Source organism: Nesoenas mayeri, assembly GCF_963082525.1.
Source record: "Nesoenas mayeri genome assembly, chromosome: 4".
NCBI classification, from domain to species: domain Eukaryota; kingdom Metazoa; phylum Chordata; class Aves; order Columbiformes; family Columbidae; genus Nesoenas; species Nesoenas mayeri.
The window spans coordinates 1,295,957-1,318,863 of record NC_137540.1 but is presented as its reverse complement, the minus strand read 5'-3'; the positions used below and the strand labels follow the sequence as shown (position 1 = coordinate 1,318,863).

Sequence of the window (22,907 nt, the reverse complement as noted above, 5' to 3'; positions counted from 1 at the left end):
ATTTTTCCCTTCCTGGAAGACTCTGATTACTTTTCAAGGGTTTTGATTAATCTTAAACCACTTGACATCCTTAAACTTTGTTGCAGTTCGCAGCGTTTGAACTAAACCACTTTGATTTCTGGTATGTAGGCCCTGCCTTTTGGCCGTTTTTGTGTTGATCTAAAAACTGTTCCACATCCTTTCCGTATGAGCCCACAGAAAAATCTTTTTGGCAGCCAAATTCTCGCTAATCACAGCTGTTTGATAAAATATTTAGTTAGGAGTAAGCATGCCTGAGAGTGATGGTATAAATCACCTCATTTTGGACACATTTTTTAAAAATGGAGACATCACTGAACATCTGCTTATCTCTGTCAGTTTGGGATACGCTTTACTTGTTGTGAAGTGTTGAGTGTGTGAGAGGTCAGGGACAAGACACAGTTTGTATTTATAGCTTGAATCCAGTCGTTGGACGTAGCTAAGACATGAAGCGTTGCAGGTGACTTATAGGTATGAAGATTAGACGTGACACACTGAAAATATGCACGTGAATGAAAGTTGTAAAGCTACAGTAATTCCTGCTGCCTGTGGTTTGTTTCTGGTGGTGTTTCCTATACCTTTTGAAAACCATCATATCAGGGCGGATGCTCCTTCAAGCCTTATGTAAACCTAAATGACTTTCTTTTCTAGTAGCAGGGGAAGTCACATTAATAAATTTGGGGGTTTTTTTGTAGTGGTAGCAGCAAATAACAGTGGAAGCAATTACAGATGCCTCTCTGAATTTTGAAACCCCGGAGCTGCTTTTCTCATTGCTCGTTAATCATAAAATGTATAGAGATAGCCGGGATTCCTCTGGAAGGCCCCTCCACCCCAGGGGTGGTTCCATCCAGCAGTAAGAGAGTTTCTTCATCCCCTCAGCAGGAAGGAATAATCAACTACCTAGCAAAGTGAATGTCTTCACAAAGTTGGGATATCTTTATGTTGTTTGCAGGTCTCGTAAGACCACAGGTCGATTTCTGAATAATTCGGTGTTGATCAGGTCCAGACACCAGGGTTATCCAGATCCTTTGCTCCAGTTTAATTGCTTCTAAAACTGCGCTTTCTTTCAAAGGCTACTGAGTGCTCAGCCCACGACTTCAAACCAGGGAGATCTTTGAAATACTCTCATATAGAGCCCATGTATGTTTTAGGGCAAAGAGGTTTTCAGGGTCACTGTTCATATTCAGCATTATCCTTCCTGAATGCAGTTTTAATTTAAAAGGTCACAGTCTGAATGGCAAAGGAGAACCACCCGCCCTCCATTGCCGCAGTCTTTGGATGCTTCAAACTGCTCCCCTTGTATATATTTATACCTATATATAGGAGTATGTAGACTTTCAAAAAGTCTTTTCAGTGTTTTTTGGTATCTCATGCCAGATTCTTTGTTTAAGGAAGCGTACTGTTGCTTTCCTTTTCTGCCCTGGGGGTGCTTTCCTGCCCGGAGATGCTGGTGTCAGACAGCAAAGCTCCACAGGCAGTTATTCTTCAAAAACGTAAAAATTCACTTGAAGTTCTATTTCAGATTGTGGTCTGGGAATTTTACAATAATTTGATCTGGTAACAGTTGCTGCCTCAAGCAAAGCTAATGCGCAGAAATAGGGTAACGTGTTCTTGTGCTGCGTGTGGCAGCAGTCAGAAAATCAGAGAATCAGTTCAGTGAGAAGAGACCCTCAGGACCATCAAGTCCAACCATAACCTAACCCAGCTCCAGCACCAACCCATGTCCCTGAGAACCTCGCCTAAACGTCTTTTAAACCCCTCCAGGGATGGTGACTCCACCGCTTCCCTGGGCAGCCCGTTCCAATGCCCAACAACCCTTTCTGGGAAGGATTTTTTCCTGTTATCCAATCTAAACCTCCCCGGTGCAACTTGAGGCCATTTCCTCTTGTCGCATCACTTGCTACTTGGGAGAAGAGACCAACCCCCTCCATGTTCCAAGCTCCTTTCAGGCAGTTCAGACAGCGATCAGGTCTCCCCTCAGCTCCTGTTCTCCAGCTGAACCCCCCCGGTCCTTCAGCCGCTCCCGTCACACTTGTGCTCCAGCCCCTCACCAGCTTTGTCACCTCCTCCGCACTCTCTCAATGTCCTTCTTATGATGAGGGGCCCAAAGCCGAACACGATATTCAGGGTGCGGCCTCACCAGTGCTGAGTACAGGGGGAAAATCACTTCTCTAGTCTTGCTGGCCGCACTATTCCTGATACAAGCCAGGATGCTGGTGGCCTTTTTGGCCACCTGGGCACACGCCAGGTCCTTTTCCAGCTGCTCTTCCCTGACCCTGCAGCGTTCATGGGGTTGTTGTGACCCAAGTGCAGGACCCAGCACTCGGCCTTGATAAACCTCAGACAACTGGCCCCAGCCCATCGATCCAGCCGATCCAGGCCCCTCTGTATGGCCTTTCAACCCTCCAGCACATCAACATTACCACCCAGTTTGGTGTCATCTGCAAACTCACCGCTCAACCGCCTCATCCAGATCATTGATAAAGAGGTTCAACAGAATGCACCTGACTGGGCAGGTCTTAACGCTAAATCGATAATCTCTTGATAATCACTGGGGCCCAAAGATACTCACAAAGTTCTGGCTCATATGAACTATTCATAAGTGATATGATTATCACTGATATTTAGTTATCACTGGCTTAATATGCATAGTTTTCTTTCAGATGTTTGGATTTAATGTTGAAAACTGTTGGTGGTGGCCTCTCCCCTGTGCACCTGGGCCAGAAATCCTTCACCAGCACCTCCAGATTGGCAGCGATGCTCCTATTCCAACTCAGGAGTGGGGTTCAGCCTTGATTAAACACCAACTTGCCCAAAGCAGTCAGCTTGAATAGAAACAGATACCTTTATGCAACTTGTGTATAAAATGTGTGGCAATTATTAAAAAAAAAAAAGCTATTTCAGTTGTTATGTATGAAAGGTAATTGCTTGATTAATTGCCAAACTACTAGAGAAAACTTAGAGGTAAATAAGGATGTACTTTCAAGCAGCTGCTTTGCTTCAAGTTTCAGTGTGTCTGTGGTCTATAATGGAGACTGGGAAAACATCTCGTGCAGCTAATAAGTAGCTACTATAGTGTCGATTTGAATGATCCTACTGCTTTGGAGTGAATTTAATGAAAGTAATTAATTCATTTCTGCCTCAATTCTTTTGAAAGCTCCGTCTCGTAAAAGGAAGCTAAAAGGTTCTCCCACAAATTGCAAAAACGGCAATGAGCAAGTCGCAAAAAAGCCAAAATCTAATTACGTAAGTAATGTTTTTCCTCTCTGTGCATTGTAAAATAAGCAGAATTACCTGACAGTGGTGCCGTGTGTGTATTGGTTACAATTAAAGGAATTATTACTTTGATTTCTGCTCATAAATAGGGCCGATGTAATGATCCCTGCGCGTTCACGTTGGTATTTGGCAGATCTTACGCACAGTCCTGCCCTGCTGTCATGAGGGCGGCTCCCAGTTGTCCCAGTAGACATCCTTAAAAACCACTTCTGGTAGAGGAAGGGAACTCTCCAGTAAACACTGGAGGATGGGGACTATCTTTGTGTTGAAATTTAACCAAACATTGTCCTCGGTTAGAACCAAATGAAGGAAACGCGGAGTTTTCCATGAAAGCAAAAAGATTATTACTCAGGTATTCCCCTGCTTCCCAGAGGAGAGCTGTGAGTTTGGCGAGACGAGATTTCCTGGGGTTCAGGTTTATTCCTCCTCACTAAACCCCTGGATTTGGTCACAAAGGGACTTCACTAAATCATTACCCAGCCAGCCCAGCAAACACTTATTGATACTATAGGCTCCCCGAGGAAAGGAACCCTGTGCTCTGTTCCGTGGAGAGCTGCTGGGTGATCTAGTTTGTGCTCTTTCAGCAAACAGCATCAATCAGCACAGTAAATATTAATCAAACCTCTTGGCATCTCTGCTGGAGATACGTAGACCTGCAACCACTTCGCATTCAAAGCTCTGAGAAGGAACTTGTGCAATTCTTGGTGGTGGATACATAACAGAGCAGCTTGTGGCAAGTAGGAGTTCTGGCGTGGGTTGATAGGAACCTGCCTTTTTGCAGGCCCATAGTCGCTGTTAGAGAAGCTGTTGTGGGTGAAAACTTTTGCAAGGTTTTGATGTGACTTCGTGGTGTTGCGACACAGTATTTGTGCATTTCTTTACCTGTAAATCTTCGTATAAACACACCAATGGACATGTTTATAGACTCCGGTGGGTTAAACACTGCGTGCTTGGCAATCTGACCTAATGGCCTGACTCGTAACCCTGCCATCCTCGCCCTTAAATGTCATCCACAATCACCACTAACGTTTTATTTTAAAGAAATACAATCTAGATGGTTCTAAATGATTTCTATTTTGGCATGTGATTTTGCACGGTGTATGTGTATCAGCTGAAGAATGCCAGTCTTTGATGGGAGAAGACATTTTCTATGCTTATCAAAGTTGTGGTCTTATTTTGAGCATTGGCTTTGTATCACTTTGGCAACTTGGATTTATCTGAAGTGCTTTTGTCATTCCGAGTGGCTCCTTGAGAGTAAACAAGCGTGATTAGGTTGGATTGTTTTAAATTGGTGTGGTTGTTTTGTGTGTGGTGGTTATTGTTGTATTTTCTGTGCTTGTAATTTACATTAAACCTGACAGCTTTCTGGTTTTTAAAATAGCTGGATGAGTCAGAACCCCAAAGACAATGGGAGAGGCACGAGATGCTTGTGAAGAAGCTGCAGAATACCTTCCCTGAACTGGATAAGGAGGTGAGCTCACTTCTCCTGGTGGTTTTGACTTCTTAAGAAAATTGTTGCCACTGTTGATAGTCCAAATGAAACCGTCCTTAGAGCAGCAGCACCCTCAGAAAGAGCCCAGGGTAGGAAGGTCTTCCCTGTTGCTGCTTTTGGAATGTAATATTGCCATTAATTGAGAGCAGTTTTATGTAATCAGGATTATATGGAAGTTTCTTTGGTGCCACGACAAGCCTGGCACAGTCAGATTTGACGACCTGTTATAAAAACGTATGAGGAAATTATCCATCCCTCTGGCCCACGCTCTTCTCCCCTGGACAACGAGATACAGTGTGTACTTTGTATTAGTTTAGCATCTGAAGATACTCAGCAACTGCTCAGGGCATTTTAATACTGTGCTTTAAATTGCTGGAAGCAAAGCTTGTTTCTGTGGGTTCTTGCCCTTTTGAAAAGTGGAGCAGCTCTGCCTAGACTGAGCATCTCAGGATAAAGTGAAGGGTTTTTTGGTTTCCTTTGTTATGAATAATAGGATTTACGGGGGTTTTCTCTGCCTTGTGCAATTAAATGTTAGTGCCTTGTTATTACGTACAGAAATGTAGTTTTTGCTTACCTTACCACAATACAAAATGTCTTCTAATTTACTAGGAGCTGAGAGATGTACTTCAGGAACATAACTGGGTGTTTCACGAAGCACTGGAGGCCCTGAGAGTGTTTGCAGAAGACGATGAGGGTAAAGACAGATTTATAATCCATTTTATCTCAAGATAAAACAAACAGACTTACGATATAAATCTGTTCTAATGTACAGTCCTGACAGTATGTCTAGAAACTTGCATCGATACTCGAAATCAGTATTATGGGGAGGGTAAGAGAACGAAACTCATTTTTCTGTATTTTTAAGTTTCATGGTAATTTCATCTTTTGCTCAGTAAGTAGAGTAAAATCTCTTTGCCTTGCTAATACAGATTTACATAAGAAGTTGTAATTACCTATAGGCATCTAATAAAATATACTTTGAAGTGTGTCAAAGCTGACATTCACATTGTGTTAAATAACCTGTATCTTACTTGAAGACAGCAGGGTTATTTTGGTTGGAAACACATTGCTCTTCCAGGTTCTTTAACAGGTGTGTTTTTTTGTTGTCCCACCTCTGGTGCTATCCTGAGATCGATTAGGATGGAAAGAATGGCTGATTTTCCTGGTGAAAGCAGAGCAGAGTCAGTATCTCTGCAGTCGGGCAGGATGGGACCAGGATCTCAGCCCGGCCGTAGATCAGAGCTCTTGATCTATGGGCTCTTACCTCAGAGTTTCTGTAGCTCACACACATGACAGAGTGTTGATCATCTACATTTTGAGAGAGCTGCATAAAACCTCCTGCTAGTTGAGCAGCGCACAGATTGGCATTGCTCATGTTACGCTCACGGTGCTGTTTGCGTGTTTTAAACAGACCTGTGTTGTGCTTTCTCCTCTTTTCTTAGTAACGCCTGCTGTTCAGTTGTGTATTAAATACTAGAATTGTGTGTTATATTTGTTTTATTTTTGGAAGAACCTTGTGTTTGAATATCCCCTCAACCAGTACGCGTTGACTTGTTGCCTTCTACATTGCACGCACAGGCATGGAGTTTCCCCCCAAAAGCGAAGCTTCCGACTGGACCGAAGCCTCCGCCAACAGCACAAGCAACGAGGGCAAAGAGAAGCCAAAGCAGAACGAGCGGAACGGCTTTCAGAAAAAGGACGAAAGCAAAAAGAGCATTTGGAGCAGCAAAAGAGAAGCAGAAGGCTCGGAGGATGAGTCGGCCTCGGACGATGGCGGCAGCTCCCTTGACGAGGACTACAGCAGCGGCAACGAGGTGATGGACGACGGCTACCGAGCCAAAATCCTCAGCTTCCTGCAGGATGCTTCCCTGAGCGAACTGGCTTTGATCCCCCAGTGTTCTCAGAAAAAGGCTCAGAAGATAATCGCGCTCCGGCCCTTTAACAGCTGGGAGGCTCTGGTAGGTCCGCATTCTTCTTTTCCTTTCCTTTCCTTTCCCCAGCCTGCTGAGACTCAAGGCAGCTTCAGCCCAGGGAGCCTTAGATGGGTGGCCTTATCCCGATTAGGCTAAAATGCTCCGTTCCTCCTAAGCCAATAGCGTTTCAAATAGTGTCATATGACCTGATTTTTGAATGAATTAAGGGGTGATTTTCCTGGAAAACTCGAGCTAATTGGCTGACATTACCGTCAGTCACTCTGGAGCTGGGAAAGTTGGTTGTTTTCACTGCAGAAGAAGAAATTAGAGCTCTCCGTTGGGAAGGAGGTGTTTACTAGGCTGTTCTGAGCTCCTGTCGCTGAAAAGCCATGCAGGAGGGGCAAGAACGTGGCAGGACCTTTTCTGCAGACACCTGAACAGCAGCAGCAGCTTCCAGGGCAGCTCCATGATTGAAGCTGCCAGCTTGGATCTTTTCATACAAGAAACACTCGTCTTTTTTTTGGTTTGTTTTCCTTAACCTCCTTCAGCTCTAGCATGGTTTTGCTGGCTGAGCAACGCAGCCATTTTTTTAGTGGAGCGAGCCGTTTTTATTAATAAGAGGTAAAGCATCAGGAGGCTGAACCAGAATCCAGAGCAGATGGGAACACGCTCTCTCTTGGTAAGTAGATTATCTACCGTCACTGGGATGTTACTTGCAAATGTTTGTTGCCTTCACATTTCCTGCAGTTTCAGTTAACTGCAAAGACATCAGACCTGGTAAGAGCAGCGTCCTGGTAGGAAATTTGAAGTGCATTACAGCACATTGTCTCGTTTTAATTTGTTAGCGCTTTGGATTTTAAGCCAGTAACTGAACGTAGGCCCTTTAACAGAATAATTGACGTGGGTTTTCATCAGTATTTGCTCTGAAACTTCCCCCACTGATGTATGCGAGATCTGTCTGTATTTTTTCAGAGCAGAACACATTTCAATATGTGTAAGACAACAACATTTATTATTTGGTGGGTGAAGTGTTTTACCACAAACAATAAGATACACTAAACAGATTTTTAAGGGAAAACAAAGCGATCTTTGTATGTTGTGTTGCAAGGGAGGGAGAAAAGAGGAAGATATTTGAAAAAAAACCCAGGGTACAGGTATGCTGCACAAGAAATCCGTTTTGCCCCGAGCCTTTGGCTTCTCACACAACATCTGTCATACGGCCGTTCCTTTCGAAACGTGTTGGATTTTGCCTGAGCTTAATTCTTCGCAGAAATATTTGCTACAGGGCTCTTCTCCTTTTTCTCCCCGTAAAATATTTAACAGAAAAAAAGCTGCATGGGCCTGTTTGCGTTTCAGATGTGTCTCTCATAAAGATTGCTGCTGTCAGCACCACATGTTTGTGTAATATTGTGAATACTTGCCCAGGGTAGCAGTTTGCAGCAGGTTTTAGCAGATGTTTGGTATCGGTGTGGATTTAAATGTTTGTAAGGATGCGGTAGCTCAGCCACCCAGCGTTTTTCCAACTAATTAATGAGTGGTAGAATAAGGGGGAGAACTGATTCATTTTGAGCATTAGAGAAATCGGCTTCGTTTTAAGGTCTCTTTTTACTTTAATGGTGTATTTTGTAACACAATGTAAAGCACTAGATGTTGTTACCACCTCTTAATTATGACAAGAATTGAGGAAGATCTTAGGGCTCTCAGCCTGAGATTAAGACTAAAGCCGACTTATTTCTAGATGGAACGCCTTATTCCAGGAAAACCTGCATTAAAAACGCTTTTAAATTCTAGACGAGCTTTGTAAGTTGGACTAAGATGTTTTTCAGATGGGTTTAAGCAAATTTCAAGCTGGGGAAGTTAAGAATGCTTGAAAATACTCTTTAGAACAGGTATTTAAGATAGATGTTTAACTTGATCTAGTAACAATGCTACGATGGTTTTGATTTTTAAGTCTTAGGACTGTCAACCCCTTGAGTTTCCTTTTAGCATAGAAACGTGTCTGTGTGAGATTTGCTGTATCCTCTGGTCTCTCTGCTTTGCAGAGTGACAAAACAATCCATCTCTTTTAGCTTCGTGAATGCAGCAATGCCTGTTGTTTTTAAAAATTACACCCAGGTTAAACTGATGCGCCAAGTCACGTAGAAATTCTGACATAACGTATATTTAGCTTCTCGCTTTTAAGGCAATGGGAGAACTGAGCAGTCGAAGCTGAACTGACTTGTCCCTTGTGTTTTGTGCACTGCAGTAGCACAGGAGCCGGGAGAGATACATTCAACGGAGGGTGACTTCGGCTCTTTTATCATCTCTCTTTTTGTTTGACCACACGTGCTATGAAAACCAAACTAGCAAGAAGTCCAGAGGCACCTCTCACCACAGCGACAAATGCATCAGGCTAGAAATGGGAGCTGCTTGAAGCAGAGCTGGGCTTTGTTGATCACCTCGCACCCTTCAGCAGTGAAACCCTAAATCACCTTCAGCTCGGGCTTAACTTTGCACCACGTGAAGGCCATTTAGGGGTTCGGTGTGTCTGTGATGGTCTCGCATCTTTGCACCCCCTTTGGTTAAAAACTGGCCCCCGGGAGGATGTTCAGAAGCTCTGGTAAACCCGGGGCATTTGAGCATCTGCACCTTGTTGTGCGTGACAGGGTAACTCCGTGTGTTCCGCATGCAAACCGCTGGCTGAAGCTTTTCTTGTTGTAACTTGGAGGTGAATGCGGGCGTGCTGACACCAAACAATACAATTTCTGTTAATAACAGATGGCCTCTTTCCCCACGCCTTTATTTTATAGATTACGGGATTTATATTCATGCCAACCAGAGCTTTAGGCATCAAAACAAATGTTGAAATTTTTTAATCATCTATTAAAAATCACGTTCTTTATGTCTCTTTTTATTTCTAAGTAGAGGTGTCTATTTAGGAGATTTCTGTGCAAGTGTTGACACGTGCGCCTTAGCCTGATTTCACCTGAGTGTTGGTAAACTCTGCGTTTTGTTGAAAATGGAACAAAACCACTGAAAAATCCCCAAACCTCCAATAGTGCAAATGGTCAGTAGAGGGCATCGCTCTTTTGTACGCTTTGATACGGCAATATTAATCAATAGCTGGACCATACGACCCTTAATTTTCCTAAAGGAGGAATTCTAGGAGGATATACACCCGTGAATGATAATCAGTGCATTCTTTTCTTCCTTGTAGTTTTCTGTTAGGTTGTGCTGTACATTGCTCCTATATTTTACACTAGAAATTCTTCATTAAAATTGCCTATTTTATTCTAAGATGTAGAGCGCGAGGAGCTGAAATGGTGACCTGCAGTGTGGGTGCACAGATTTGCATGTGCACAGGGAATATTTGGAGCTCTGAGGCGATTGGGATGCTGTTGTTGGCCGCCACTTGAGTGACTTGCTGCCCGCAGCAGCCGTGGGTTTTGACCGTAGCACCTTCACTTCATCATATGTTTTTTTAATGCTTATTATTTTGCAGTTTGCAAAAATGACAAAGACTACCGGCTTGTCAGAAGACATCGTGTGGAACTGCAAGATCCTGCTCAAGGAGAGGGACGTGGTTCTGAAGCTTATGAATAAATGCGAAGAGATTTCCAATAAACTGACGAAACAAGTAACCAGGATTACTGAGGATGGAGGATGCGGATGGAACATCGAGCAACCCTCCACTCTGAACCAGAGGTACCTTTCCCGTTTTTATACTTAGGTGTCTGATAAGAAGATATGCTTGAAGACTGGGATTCTCAAAGCTGTCATGTCTGAAAGTAGAGTTGCAAGTGTTCAACACTTTGCAGCTATCGGAGAGTGATGTGCAACACTCAGGGAATCAATAGAATGTTTTTAAGTGCATCAGGAAAGCAGGTGAGGAGGTTACGAACATACACCCAGGAATATATAACAGTGCGCAATACCTTGTTTTACTTGCTCCGGTTTTTGATGAATGTAGAAGCCAACACTGAGCGATTGGATCATGAGTTGTCAACTCATATCAAAGCAAACTGCTGTTGTAGGGGACCTTCTATTTCAAAAAGGCCAAATTGAAGTGGATCCGAGCAAACTTGTAAAGTTTATCAGCCGGACTGAAAACCTCGGTCAGGAATTCAGATGTATTAATACAACATAATCGGGAAATCTGTATTCGGTGGGAGGGACACCAGGGAGGAAAGGTTTATTTCAGAGAGGTGAATTAGGAAGGATCTCCAAATGGATATTGGGAATAAAGAGAACTGAGGAGGAATGGAAATGGGTATGGTGGGGGACAATTAGTTGTGTAACTGCTGTTAATTGGTTGTGGATCGTTGATTTTAAAAGAAAGGTATTTATTGTGGCGTTCATTTGGATCATTTGAGATGTGTGAAAGTTCAGATTGACTACCTAGAAAGTTCAGAAATGCTCTTTGGTATTCAGGTGGCCGCTTAAATGAAGTTCGTGCTTTTCACTACACGAGGAGACCTGGAGTGCAGTAAAATATAAGTAATGTTCGACTTAGGTTCATCACAGAAGGGTACAGTTGTGCTTCATGGAGAAACAACTAAAAATGGTAACACATTCGCCTTGATTTCTTAACAGTTTGGAGCTGAAGCCGTATCAGAAGATTGGTTTGAACTGGTTGGCGCTGCTGCATAAACACGGGTTGAATGGCATATTGGCTGATGAAATGGTAAGTGCCACATGAATTATTTAAGAACCATTAAAAGCTTTGCAAAAATAACTTCATTAAATCCTTTCATTTTCCAGAAACCCCAAGCAGGTTCTAAGTCATTTGTTTCAGTTGATATAAGTAATTAATATTGCAAACAAGTTCTCCAAGTGTTGAGAAGCTGCAGTTTCTGCCACAACAGGTTACCCTCAAACCATTCATTTTAATAGCTCCTTGCCCACAAATATAACTCATATTACTTGCCCAGCATTTAGTTGTAGTGAGCCCCATCTTCTACATTTGCCCATCAGTTTCAAAGGCCATGAGTGAGTGGATGGGTTTGTAAATCCATGGTATGGAAAACACAAAAGTGAGTATTGGTGGGAAAGAAATCTGATTTTCCTATTAAATTCCCCTTTGGAAATAGCTGCGGAATCCTTTGTACAATTGGCTCAAATGGAAAGAAACAGTTAGTTTGCAGGTAATTGTTTGTCTGCAGCACGGTCTGTTTTGGGTAGGTAAAGTTTTGAAGATTTAAGGGATGAATTTGAACTAAAATGAAAATCTTTATAAATGGGAAAGATGAATCCTTGATGCTCAAATATTGAGCTGAAAAGATGATTGAGTTTTATTGTGATTGAGCTTGCCTTGTGTAAAACAATGTGGTTAAACTGAACGATTTTATAATCTTCACTACACCATCCTTATCTTACAAGTACAAAACATGATTATGTTGCACAGATTGTAAATTTTATTTAAATGGCTTTGTTTTCTCATAGGGCTTAGGAAAAACAATTCAAGCTATTGCGTTCCTTGCTTATCTCTACCAAGAGGGCAATAAGGGGCCCCATTTGATAGTTGTGCCAGTTTCAACATTAGGTAAGTTAAATGCTTCAAAATCATTTGTTTGTTTAAAAAACTACTCATGGACGGACTGGGAAACAGATAATTTTGTGAAAGAAAACTTGATTTTCTTATGGTGATCTTCAGCGCCTTAAGTAATTCGAATTGGAATGCAAAGCACACTGAAGGCGTGCCTGTGCTGAATTAATTACACCTAACATGGACTTGTTTTTTTTAATGTGCTTCACAGAAAGTAAAGTACTCGTTACAATTTGAACGTGTTTATCAAAGTCTTTTTTCCTGACTGAACATTGGCTGAAATTCCCAGGCTTCAGGCTGTGCTCGGGATTCGGTTTCACGGCATTTGAGACGTTCAGTGGGGTTTTTTGCCTCCTTGCTGCACAGAATGTGTCAGAGCACATCCAAATCCAAAGTGGAGTTTCTTAAACTTCAGGAGGATTTAGAGGGATTTGCTTAAGAATCAGATGTTTGGTTTAATCCTGAGATGCGTCTGAAAATATGTAAGACTTAATAAAGCATAAATGACTTGGTTTTTTCTGTTTTAATGATGCCTTACAGATAACTGGATAAGAGAAATTCACCTGTGGTGTCCTGAACTCAACATCCTTATTTACTATGGTGAGGAACATGATTTAGAAATGAACCTAATAATACAATTGCTCGGATGGTCAGCTGAGAAAACATCATTGCTTATGGGGGCGTTAAGACAGTTGTTCAAATACACATCTCTTGCTGACTGCCTTTCTGTGGACAGTCTTAATTTTCATAGGTATATATTATAAATGTATACATAGAAGTACTTGTGCTCATTGCATGCGCGGCTCTTCCATAGGATCCCAAGAAGATCGGAAACATCTCAGGGTGGACATTCATAACAAAGCCGTGGATTTCAATGTGATTGTGACTACGTAAGTGCAGAATTAAATCATCAGGGAGCTGTGGTTGGGTTCCACTGACCTCTAGTGGCACAGAAACGCCACATCTGGATTTTGGTGGGGTGGGAAGGGAACGGGGTTTTGTTTTCAGGTGGCGATTAACTAGAATTGCATTAATACTGTGGCAGATAGTACATAACAGATGCTTTAGATACTATTTGTCTCTCTATTAAGTAATAAATACTAATGAACACGTATTCCTTTGTAATAGATTTGCACAGGTTTTTGGGAAGTTACGGAGAGCGCTGCCTCATCGAGTAAACTCTAATTATTTGCTAGTAGTGAAGCGTGTTCTGATGGGTTTGACGTCGTGCCCCTCGTGTATTCTGTCCGTATCTCTTTGCAGTTTTAGGGAATTCAATACCGCTGTGATAGCCGTGTGTTCACAGTAAACGTGTGTCTCTCTCTGTCAGATACAACTGTGCGATCAGCAGCTCAGACGACCGAGGGCTGTTCCGCAGGCTGAAGCTGAACTATGCAATTTTCGACGAAGGCCACATGCTGAAGAACATGAGCTCTGTGCGCTACCAGCATCTCATGACAATCAATGTAAGAGCTTTAATTATTGTTCAGTGTTGGGGGGAAACTCCCGTTTCTGCTGGTTTGCAGTGATGGGCTGGGACAGAACGGAGTCTGCAGCTTCTGGGAAAAGTTGGAGCACCGCTCTTTCTCTAATAACTGCGATTTTAGCACTGTGCTATTGGTACAGTAACTATATGCTTATGGTCACTTATTACAACTTAGTTTTCAGCATCATCTTTTCATCAGAACCACTTTTAAGAAGGCGATCTTTAAGCGGTTAAACTATGGCTTTTGCTTGTAATTCAAAACTTGTGCGTAAATTCTTCAGAGCATTAGAGAAGATACGACATGGGAGGAACAATTGGCACATAATTTAACAAAACAACCCAATAAGATCCCAGCAGAGCCAGGAAGGCTGTTCTTACATCTAGATCAGGCTTCTTGGATAATCTGAAGTTGGAGTGTGCGCAGTTCTCCACCGATCTGTAAACCATTTTGGTGACTTAAACAGGAAATTATTGCACGAGATCGAAATTGATTTTAAGTTTCAATAGTTATCATTTATCAAGTTGTTTTCTCAGCTCTCCAGAGCTGCGTTGTTTGGGCCAGTATTCTTTTTTAACCCGGTTGACAAATGTTTTCCGCTTTGCACAAACAGGCAAAGAACCGCTTGCTGCTGACGGGGACTCCGGTGCAAAATAACCTGTTGGAGTTGATGTCCCTTTTGAATTTCGTCATGCCGCACATGTTCAGCAGCAGCACGAGCGAAATCCGAAGGATGTTCTCTTCAAAAGCAGTAAGGATTAGCTATTCTCTTTCTGGAAATAGCTTTTTTTTTGCTAGAACACTGCTGTTGCTGCATAACTTGTGTTTTATTGGTATCTTAGGGAAATGGGTGACGCAATTATGAAAAACTAGAAAATGAAACGATGAAATTAGCCATCTAAAGTAAGAATGTGTCAGAACAAAGTATCTCAGAATACGAATGGTCCTCTTAGATCCCAGAATGTGGTGGGTTGAAGGGCCCTGGAAAGCTCATCCAGTGCAATCCCCCCATGGAGCAGGAACACCCAGATGAGGTTACACAGGAAGGTGTCCAGGCGGGTTGGAATGTCTGCACAGAAGGAGACTCCACAACCCCCTGGGCAGCCTGGGCCAGGCTCTGCCACCCTCACCCCAACAAGTTGCTTCTCAAATTTAAGTGGAACCTCCTGTGTTCCAGTTTGCACCCATTGCCCCTTGTCCTGTCCCTGGTTGTCACCAGCAGAGCCTGGCTCCATCCTCCTGACACTCCCCCTTTCCATACTGGTCCCCAGGAATGAGTCCCCCCTCAGTGTCCTCTTGTCCAGCTCCAGAGCCCCAGCTCCCTCAGCCTTTCCTCACACGGGAGATGCTCCACTCCCTGCAGCGTCTTGGTGGCTGCGCTGGACTCTCTGCAGCAGTTCCCTGTCCTGCTGGAACTGAGGGGCCACAACTGGACACAAGATTCCAGGTGTGGTCTCCCCAGGGCAGAGCAGAGGGGCAGGAGAACCTCTCTGACCTACTGACCATCCCCTTCTAATCCACCCCAGGTCCCATTGGCTTCCTGGCCACAAGGGCCCAGTGCTGGCTCATGGTCACCCTGCTGTCCCTAGGACCCCCAGCTCCCTTTCCCCTGCGCTGCTCTCTAACAGCTCATTCCCCAACTTACACTGACCCTGGGGTTGCTCCTGCCCAGATTCAAGACTCCACACTTGCCCGTGTTCTATTTCATCACATGTTTCCCCGCCCAGCTCTCCAGCCTGTCCAGGTCTCTGATGGCAGCACAGCTCCGATGTCACCTCCTCCCAGCTCGGTGTCACCAGCAAACTTGCTGACAGTCACTCTGTTCCCTTGTCCAAATCGTTGATGAATATATTGAATAATACGGCCCCAGCAGTGCCCCTGAGGCCCTGCACTGGATCTGTCTGTTCTGGCCGGGTGTTTCATCAGGTTGTAATAGTGAAGATAGTGTTGTTACAGCTGCAAACTTCACACTGTGACCGAATCCTTGCACTATTTCCCTTAGAAGAGTGCTGAAGAACAAAGCATATATGAAAAGGAGAGGATCGCCCATGCGAAGCAGATAATAAAACCATTCATCTTGAGAAGAGTCAAAGATGAGGTAATGTTGCATCTTTAAAATGCTGGGTTCGTATTCTCAAAAAGCCTGATAATCTGGGAGACCCAGAATAGAATTTCAGCTCAGGTTTTGTCAGGGCTGGTTTTAGCTGTTTATCCAGGGTGAGCGAGAAACTTTTAGCAGTTTTCAAGTGAAAACGTGAACCTGCTGCAGCTTCGATGCTCATTATTCGCTGGCTATTTACAATTAGGCATTTTAGACAGGAAAGATGACTGGAAGATGATTCGGTGCTATCTAAGTGATGAGAAGTGAGAAATCCTCCACATTAATGACAAAAAGACTTATGACTTTATAATAACCATGTTTTATTTTAACAAAGGTAACTGAAAGGCGGTGAGTATGTGTTTGTGCATGTGTATGACTGGAAATGTGTGTTGTAAGTTATTTTGCCATCATCAAAATGTTTCTTTTTTCTTCCAAAATCCAAAGCCTGTTTAAATTCTTCTATTTAGAATCGCGTATATACAAGAAAGGGAAAACTCAGTAGTTACCTGAGCAGTAGTTTGCGTCCTGCTGAGTCGGTGAAGTCGCAGCCAATGGAAGGAGTTGGGAACAGAGCAGCTTAAAAGCAGCTTCTGAGATAGTGCAGAATTCACGACTGTTCCTGCAGTGCAGTTTTTACCTGCTGTGTTTTTATTTTGCCAGGTCCTTAAACAGCTACCTCCCAAAAAAGACCTCATCGAACTATGTGCCATGTCTGAGAAGCAGGAACAGCTCTACTGTGATCTCTTAACCAAGCTCAAGAAGACTTTCAACAGCAACGGTGTGTGAGGCTCCCGGTGCCTTTTTTCACGCCCAGATGTCTGTCGGCTGCGGTCGCGAAGCTCTCGCTTTGTACCAGTGTCTGATGCTCATAAACTGACCGTATCTTCTCTGGGATTCTTTTCTTCCTGTAAGTTCCGGTACTGAGTGAACTGTCAAATTCTTTGTTTACAGAGAAAAACTCTGACATGGGAAATGTGATGATGCAACTTAGGAAGATGGCAAATCACCCTCTCCTGCATCGGCAGCATTACACGACCGACAAGCTCAGGACAATGTCCGCGCTGATGCTCAAGGTGAGGCGATGAGATTCAGAAGCAGTTCTTAATTTCTCCGAATTTTTGATGCAACTTGAATAGATGTTCATTATTTTCATTATTCAGTCCTCTGGTCCCAAGTGAGTCTCTGCCCAGCTGCATTCATTGCTGCTGCTTTGTATTTCTCTGCGTCTATGCAGGGGTCTAATGAAGCTCTGTATGTGTTTAACACAGATCTTTGTATGGGGTATGAGAATGGAGACAACAGCTGTGGGACTGCGGTCAGTTCCTTTCCCATGAGCTCCCCCTTAACACCTCTTCCCTCTACCCGAAAATTCAAAAGCAAAGTGCATATGAAAAAAGATCTTGAGTGGGCAGTTGATTCATAGTTTCTGAGCAGCAAGAAATCCAGGCTGTGCAGAACTAAACCAGGGAAGGTACAAGTATTGCAGTTTTGAGGGCTGTTTTTTGGAATTGGGCTGGGGTTCATGCCTGTGGAGTTTGGGGAAAGTTGTTGCTTTTCTCTCAAGTATTGAAGTGCTCTGAGAAAGCTGCCCCCGGCTCCCAATTCCTTCCGCTTTGTTCCGAAATAAAGCCAGTCGAGGTTGGGGAGAACGGAAGAAGCGACTGGTTGGTTCGCGAAGGATTTTTGTCCCATTTTTGTTCCGCCTCGTCCCGTCGTGCTCTCCAGATGTGGCTTTTCTTGTCCTCTCTCCTCCACGCGTGACATCCCCTGCCCACCCAACATCTGGGGCTGGGCGCCCCACGTCTTCCACCGTCTGTGCAAGGATCGGGCCCCCTTTTAGGGGAGGGGAAGAGGTCTGATACGGGGCTCAAAGGTCACAGGGCTTGATGGGATCTGGGTAACGGCTGTGGAGGTTGAGCCTGTATTATACTTCTTAGTTTTTGGTAGTAAAAGCTCAGTGACACACGATCCTCTACTACAAAGCCGGGGGTGCAGAGCTCATCTCTTTTTGGCTCGCGTGAGCCACGCTCCGGCATTTGTCCGCGTCTCGTCGCGCTGTTTGTTCCTGCAGGAAGTTTGGATGTTTATTGTGTGTCGGTTTGGGCTTTTTCTTTCCTGCCTGGTGGGAATTGTGCATTGCGTTCCTTCCTTTTCGCTCGCAGGAACCCACCCATTGTGACGCCAACCCCGACCTTATCTTGGAAGACATGACAGTCATGACGGACTTTGAGCTGCATCTGCTTTGCAAGCAATATCCTCACATCAGCGACTACAAGCTGGGCATGGATCAGATCTTGGATTCGGGGAAGTTCAGGGCGCTGGAACGCATCCTGGCCGACTTCAAAGAGAAGGTGGGTTCTGCAGGCGCCCAAAACTCCTTTTCCTGCCCATCTAAAGGGTGGCTCTGAACAGCTGGTTAAATTAACACCTGCCGGTTGTATGTGCAACCCGGTTGTGGGGTGTTACAACGTGATTTAGCGCACGGGCAGCGTTACAAACAATCCTTAGAGCTCTTGATGTGCGGTCCTGCCCACACACGGCTCTTCAGAGGCAGCTGAAATCAGCTTTCCCGTTTCTCTGAGTTTCGGAATGTTCATCCCGCGTTAGCGCTGCTCTCTGGGTGCACAGAGGGCTGCCTTCATTTCCACAGCTCGTCAGCCTCTCTGTGGCAGTTGAATAAGACTGTTACACCAGAATAATGGTGTGTTAAGCCAGTGTGAAGGTAAGAAGAGCTCACTGCTTTGGGTCACAGATTCAGACTGGCTTATTTTCCAGGTGAGCACGTACCATAATACTTCAGAGTATCCTACATTTGCACAAGCGTGTATTGTGCATTTGTTGGACTATTTCGGACAGAAGAGTGCTGCTGCTCTGTATTATATGGAATAGAGTTTAAATTTAAGTTTTTAATGCAGATATTGTGTTGTTTCTAGACGGAGCAGGTCTGTCATGTGTGCATTTGATGTGTGATTTCTAGGCACCTAAGCACAAAGTGACTAAACAAACTAATGCGCTGACAAAAGGTGGATCGATGCAGCAGAAATACTGGTTACAGCATCTTCACTGAAACTCAGCCCTGGGTGGATTAATTCCAGCTTAGCCTTTTAAGCTTGGAAAAAGTAGGAATTAAGTCAAAGTAAAATCACGTGGTCCCACCAGTGAAGTATTTGTATAGTCTGTTATCCATAATTTACCTGTGTTAAGCCTTTTGTTTTGCTTTGTCATTTCCAGGGGGACAGAGTTGTGTTGTTCAGCCAGTTCACGATGATGCTGGATATCCTGGAAGTTTTCCTAAAACATTGGCAACATAGATACATTAGATTGGATGGGAAAACACAGATTTCTGACCGGTACGTGACTTGTTTTGCTGCAGACGAGAGGGAAAAATATACGTGTGCATGGTGGGGAGGACGTGACTTAAACCCCTTTGTTGTCCAGCGTGTAGAGTTGTGTGGCCACTGTGGAAGGGGTTTAATGTTGGATTTCGGGTTTGTTTCATGTACCTCAGTCCTCCCAATCCTCCAACTCGCTCTTTGTATCCTGCGGTCCCCCCGGATTTTCTTCCACGCTGCGCTATGGCTCTGTCACTCTGTTTCTCCGGTCGCTGCCGAGGACTATTGGTACCATTTTTCCTTCTGCAGAACATCTGGAGCTCTGAGCTGCTTTGCAGCGCCTCTGTCCTCCCTTTCAAAAGACCGTCATCCTCCTCCTAAATCTGTATTCAACTCTTGTGTTCCGCAGGATACGGCTCATAGACCAGTTCAATACAGACATGGGTATATTTGTGTTCCTCCTGTCAACCAAAGCCGGTGGCTTGGGGATCAATCTGACCTCAGCAAACGTCGTCATTCTTCACGACATCGACTGCAACCCGTACAACGATAAGCAAGCAGAAGACCGATGCCACAGAGTAGGGCAGACAAGGTAGGGATTTTTAGTTACGGCGCTTGGCTTTCCTTGGAGGCAGCTCTCAAAAGAGGCTCAAAACCCAACATTTTGTCATTAAATATTCCGTTTTTAAGCAGAGATTTTGGCCAACCAGCTCCGGTCTTTGCGGGTAATCGTCATTGTCTTAGCAGGTGTTGCTGCCAGAACAAACCTCATTCACCGTCTCCTCCTTTTTAACCCAGTTCTCTCAAATTCTCTGTAATTCTCACATTTCTGGTGCTGGGAACCGTTTCAAGGCGGATCCAAAGTGTTTGGGGCCAATGGGCAAAGCTGTTTGTCCCTTCAGGAGGTTTCTGAGCTCCAAAGTGCCACCCTGTGGTAAAAACTGAAACCAGGGGCTGTTTTTGAGTCGTCTGGCAGAACAAGCCGATAGGATCTAATTGGTAACCGGTATTTCAACTGAGGGGGATGCTGTTAACGGAGTTTCTGTGACCGGACAGGCCTGGCAGTGATGCAGAAAACAAGTGTTCTGGCAGCACAGCAGAACGAGAAGGAATTGGTGTGGCCCTTTTGCCAAGCAGAGCGTCCTTCCCTTCTGTGCTGACCCAGAGGAGCTGAACAAAAATGGATTTACCCTGGTTTGGGTTTATTTTTCAGAGAAGTCAAAGTCATCAAGCTGATCAGTAAGGGGACTATTGAGGAATCCATGCTCAAAATCAGCCAGCAGAAACTGAAGTTAGAACAAGACATGACTGCGGCAGATTCAGGTGAGTCTCCGCACATGGTTACGTGAGTCAAGGCTGCTGCAACGTGTGGCTCTGAAACAGCCCGGGCACTGGGTGCAGATGACCCTTTCATCTCTTTGCTGCCATTCGGTTTTTCTGCTTGTTTCGTCTTTTTGTTTCACGTGCAATAATAACCGAGAAAGGAGGTTTGATGCTGATGATGGTTTGGTGTGTGCGCTCTCAGCCCGACCCACGAACCGATGACAAACTCCTACGCGGAGAAGGTTTTGTGCAGTTTTGGGAACGTGGATATTGTCTGTTTCTATGGAATGTTGTTTTTGTTCCCCAGGAGAAGAAGGAACCATCCCAGCAGATATAGCCACACTACTAAAAGCTTCCTTAGGTCTCTGAAGTGTAAATACGTTGTGGAATTCAAGGCAGAAAGGTGACGTTGTACCCCGAGGACTCTTCCGTCACTTGTGACCATGAGTTTTATGGACATTTATAACTTTTTGTAGTTCCTTCGATTGCATTCCTCATGGTATTGGATATTTTAAACACCAGTAGCATTCTTTTGATGCTTAAAACCAGAAACAGCCCAGATGTGCCAACAGGGGATGCTGAAAAAATGCTGTTTTACAGCTGACTTTTCCAAATGGGGACCTAAGTACTATTTGTTTTAACAAATCTGCTACTGCTGAAGATTTGTCAGTATTTTTGTAATTATTTCTACCTCCAAATATATATATATATAAACCGTCTGTTCCACTGGATTACTTGTGTAGATTTTTTTATATGTGCCTTATTTGACAATGCTTGAGTCTGGTTCTGCTTGGTTTGGGTTCATTTGATGTACCGTACCGTTTTGTATCAACTTGTTTGAATAAAATTCCACAGATTAACCAAATATTTTCATGTCGTCGTAATTTGGGGGTGGTGACAACTCACATGTTGGGAATCAAACGAGCCGAGATGTTCCATTCGAACTGACTTGGCTTCATCCGGCAGTGCTCAATGATCAGTGTTTCATTACCCTCTAATCACGGTCGCGTGAGGGCGTTGATTATAAAACCGGAATTCCGGCCCAATTGAAGTTTTCGCCCAGGGTGCATTGACTGGAAATCCGTGGCGGTGCCGCCAAACGTGCGCGGCTGAGCTGGGCAGAGCTGCTGCAGCCCCGGGACACCTGTTTGCTAAAGAAAATGCGGCCGAACCGTCCAGAAAACACAAGTTCACCCTCCCCGGGCCCGGCCTCGCTGTCCCTGCGGTGCCGCCGAACGGCCACGAGATGGCGCTGCGCGCTGCGGTGCTGCGCTGTGTCCGCCAGGCGGCGCCATCCCGGGCTGCGGGGGGGCGGGGCCGAGAGGGAGGGGGCGGGACCGAGTGAGAGGGGGCGGGACCGAGTGAGAGGAGGAGGGACCGAAATCCGAGGGGGCGTGGCCAACCCGCTCGGCCGCGCCCCGAGCGCAGCTGAGCCCGCAGCGGGGACGCGGTGACCGGTTTTCATCGGGTTGGTGCTGGTGCCGCGTCCGTTCGGTGCGTTCCCCGGTGTGTCTGGTCGGTGCTGGTGCCTCGTTTGTTTCAGGTCAGCGCAGCCGAGCCCGCAGCGAGGACGTGCTGGACAAGGACGGGGCGTGAAGGTGCGTGGGGCCGGGGGGCGGCTGAGCCTGGGGGGAGGGGACACCCCGAGCTGGGGGGCGGCTGCTGAGACTGCAATCGTCCCCTCTCTCCGCAGGAGCTCCAGGTGCCTGCGGGCAGGTCCCGGACAGAGGCAGCGGCGGGCAAGGCTTAAAACCTACAGTGGCTTCGATAAAGGGGTGGTGGAAAGTGTCCGCGTGTCGCTGTGGTCCTTACGGGTCCCTCTTGTCAGCAGCCCGGGGCGGGGGGGTCAGGCCGAGCCGTGCCCTGAGCTCCCCCAGCCCGTCCCACACCTGCGACTATTCCCAGACACCTTGCCCCCCCCTTCCCGATGATCTCCCCCCGCCAGGTGAATGGGACACGGGAAGGTGTCACCGGTACCGGGGGCTGCTGTGCCGCCCGCTGCGCTCTGCAGTGCCGCGCTGTGTCCGCCAGGCGGCGCCACTGTGCGGGAGAGAGGGGCGGGGATGAGGGGGCGGGGCCGAGAGGGGCGGGGATGAGGGGGCGGGGCCGAGGGGGGCGGGGCCAAGAGGGGCGGGGCCGAGACGGGCGGGGCCAAGCCGCGCCGCAGCTGAGCCCGCGCTGACGTGACGCGGCGGCCCCCGAGGCTTCAAAAGCTCCCCCGGGCCGGCAGGGGGCGCCGCTCCGGCGGGCGCACGCGCAGAGGCGGGAGGGGGCCGGCGGGAGCGGGTCCCGGGGCGGGCTCTGCCCGGCGGGGGCTCTGCCGGGCCCGGGGCAGCTGCTGCCGGGGGAGCTGGCTTCCACTCGGCGGGGCCGCGGGGCGGCTCTGGGCCCTGCGCGGAGCCGGGCTCGGACCGGAGCCCCTTTGCTCCCGCTCCCCAGCGCTG

At 45.9% G+C, this 22,907-nt stretch overlaps 1 protein-coding gene across 1 annotated transcript in view; it reads left to right on the top strand.

The window, feature by feature from the left end:
- The window catches only part of SMARCAD1 (SNF2 related chromatin remodeling ATPase with DExD box 1), a 32,599-nt gene extending 11,412 nt beyond the window's left edge, over positions 1 to 21,187 (top strand). The window contains exons 6-24 of the mRNA XM_080344420.1: positions 3,176 to 3,264; positions 4,676 to 4,765; positions 5,396 to 5,480; positions 6,365 to 6,744; positions 10,181 to 10,383; positions 11,272 to 11,362; positions 12,121 to 12,220; positions 12,764 to 12,823; positions 13,038 to 13,113; positions 13,554 to 13,689; positions 14,321 to 14,458; positions 15,710 to 15,805; positions 16,469 to 16,586; positions 16,760 to 16,881; positions 17,971 to 18,159; positions 19,040 to 19,158; positions 19,550 to 19,732; positions 20,354 to 20,463; positions 20,771 to 21,187. Coding sequence (XP_080200546.1) covers positions 3,176 to 3,264; positions 4,676 to 4,765; positions 5,396 to 5,480; positions 6,365 to 6,744; positions 10,181 to 10,383; positions 11,272 to 11,362; positions 12,121 to 12,220; positions 12,764 to 12,823; positions 13,038 to 13,113; positions 13,554 to 13,689; positions 14,321 to 14,458; positions 15,710 to 15,805; positions 16,469 to 16,586; positions 16,760 to 16,881; positions 17,971 to 18,159; positions 19,040 to 19,158; positions 19,550 to 19,732; positions 20,354 to 20,463; positions 20,771 to 20,832 — 2,447 coding nt within the window. The 3' untranslated portion in view covers positions 20,833 to 21,187. The remainder of the gene's footprint in view (positions 1 to 3,175; positions 3,265 to 4,675; positions 4,766 to 5,395; positions 5,481 to 6,364; positions 6,745 to 10,180; positions 10,384 to 11,271; positions 11,363 to 12,120; positions 12,221 to 12,763; positions 12,824 to 13,037; positions 13,114 to 13,553; positions 13,690 to 14,320; positions 14,459 to 15,709; positions 15,806 to 16,468; positions 16,587 to 16,759; positions 16,882 to 17,970; positions 18,160 to 19,039; positions 19,159 to 19,549; positions 19,733 to 20,353; positions 20,464 to 20,770) is intronic.
- Positions 21,188 to 22,907: the final 1,720 nt, after the last annotated feature.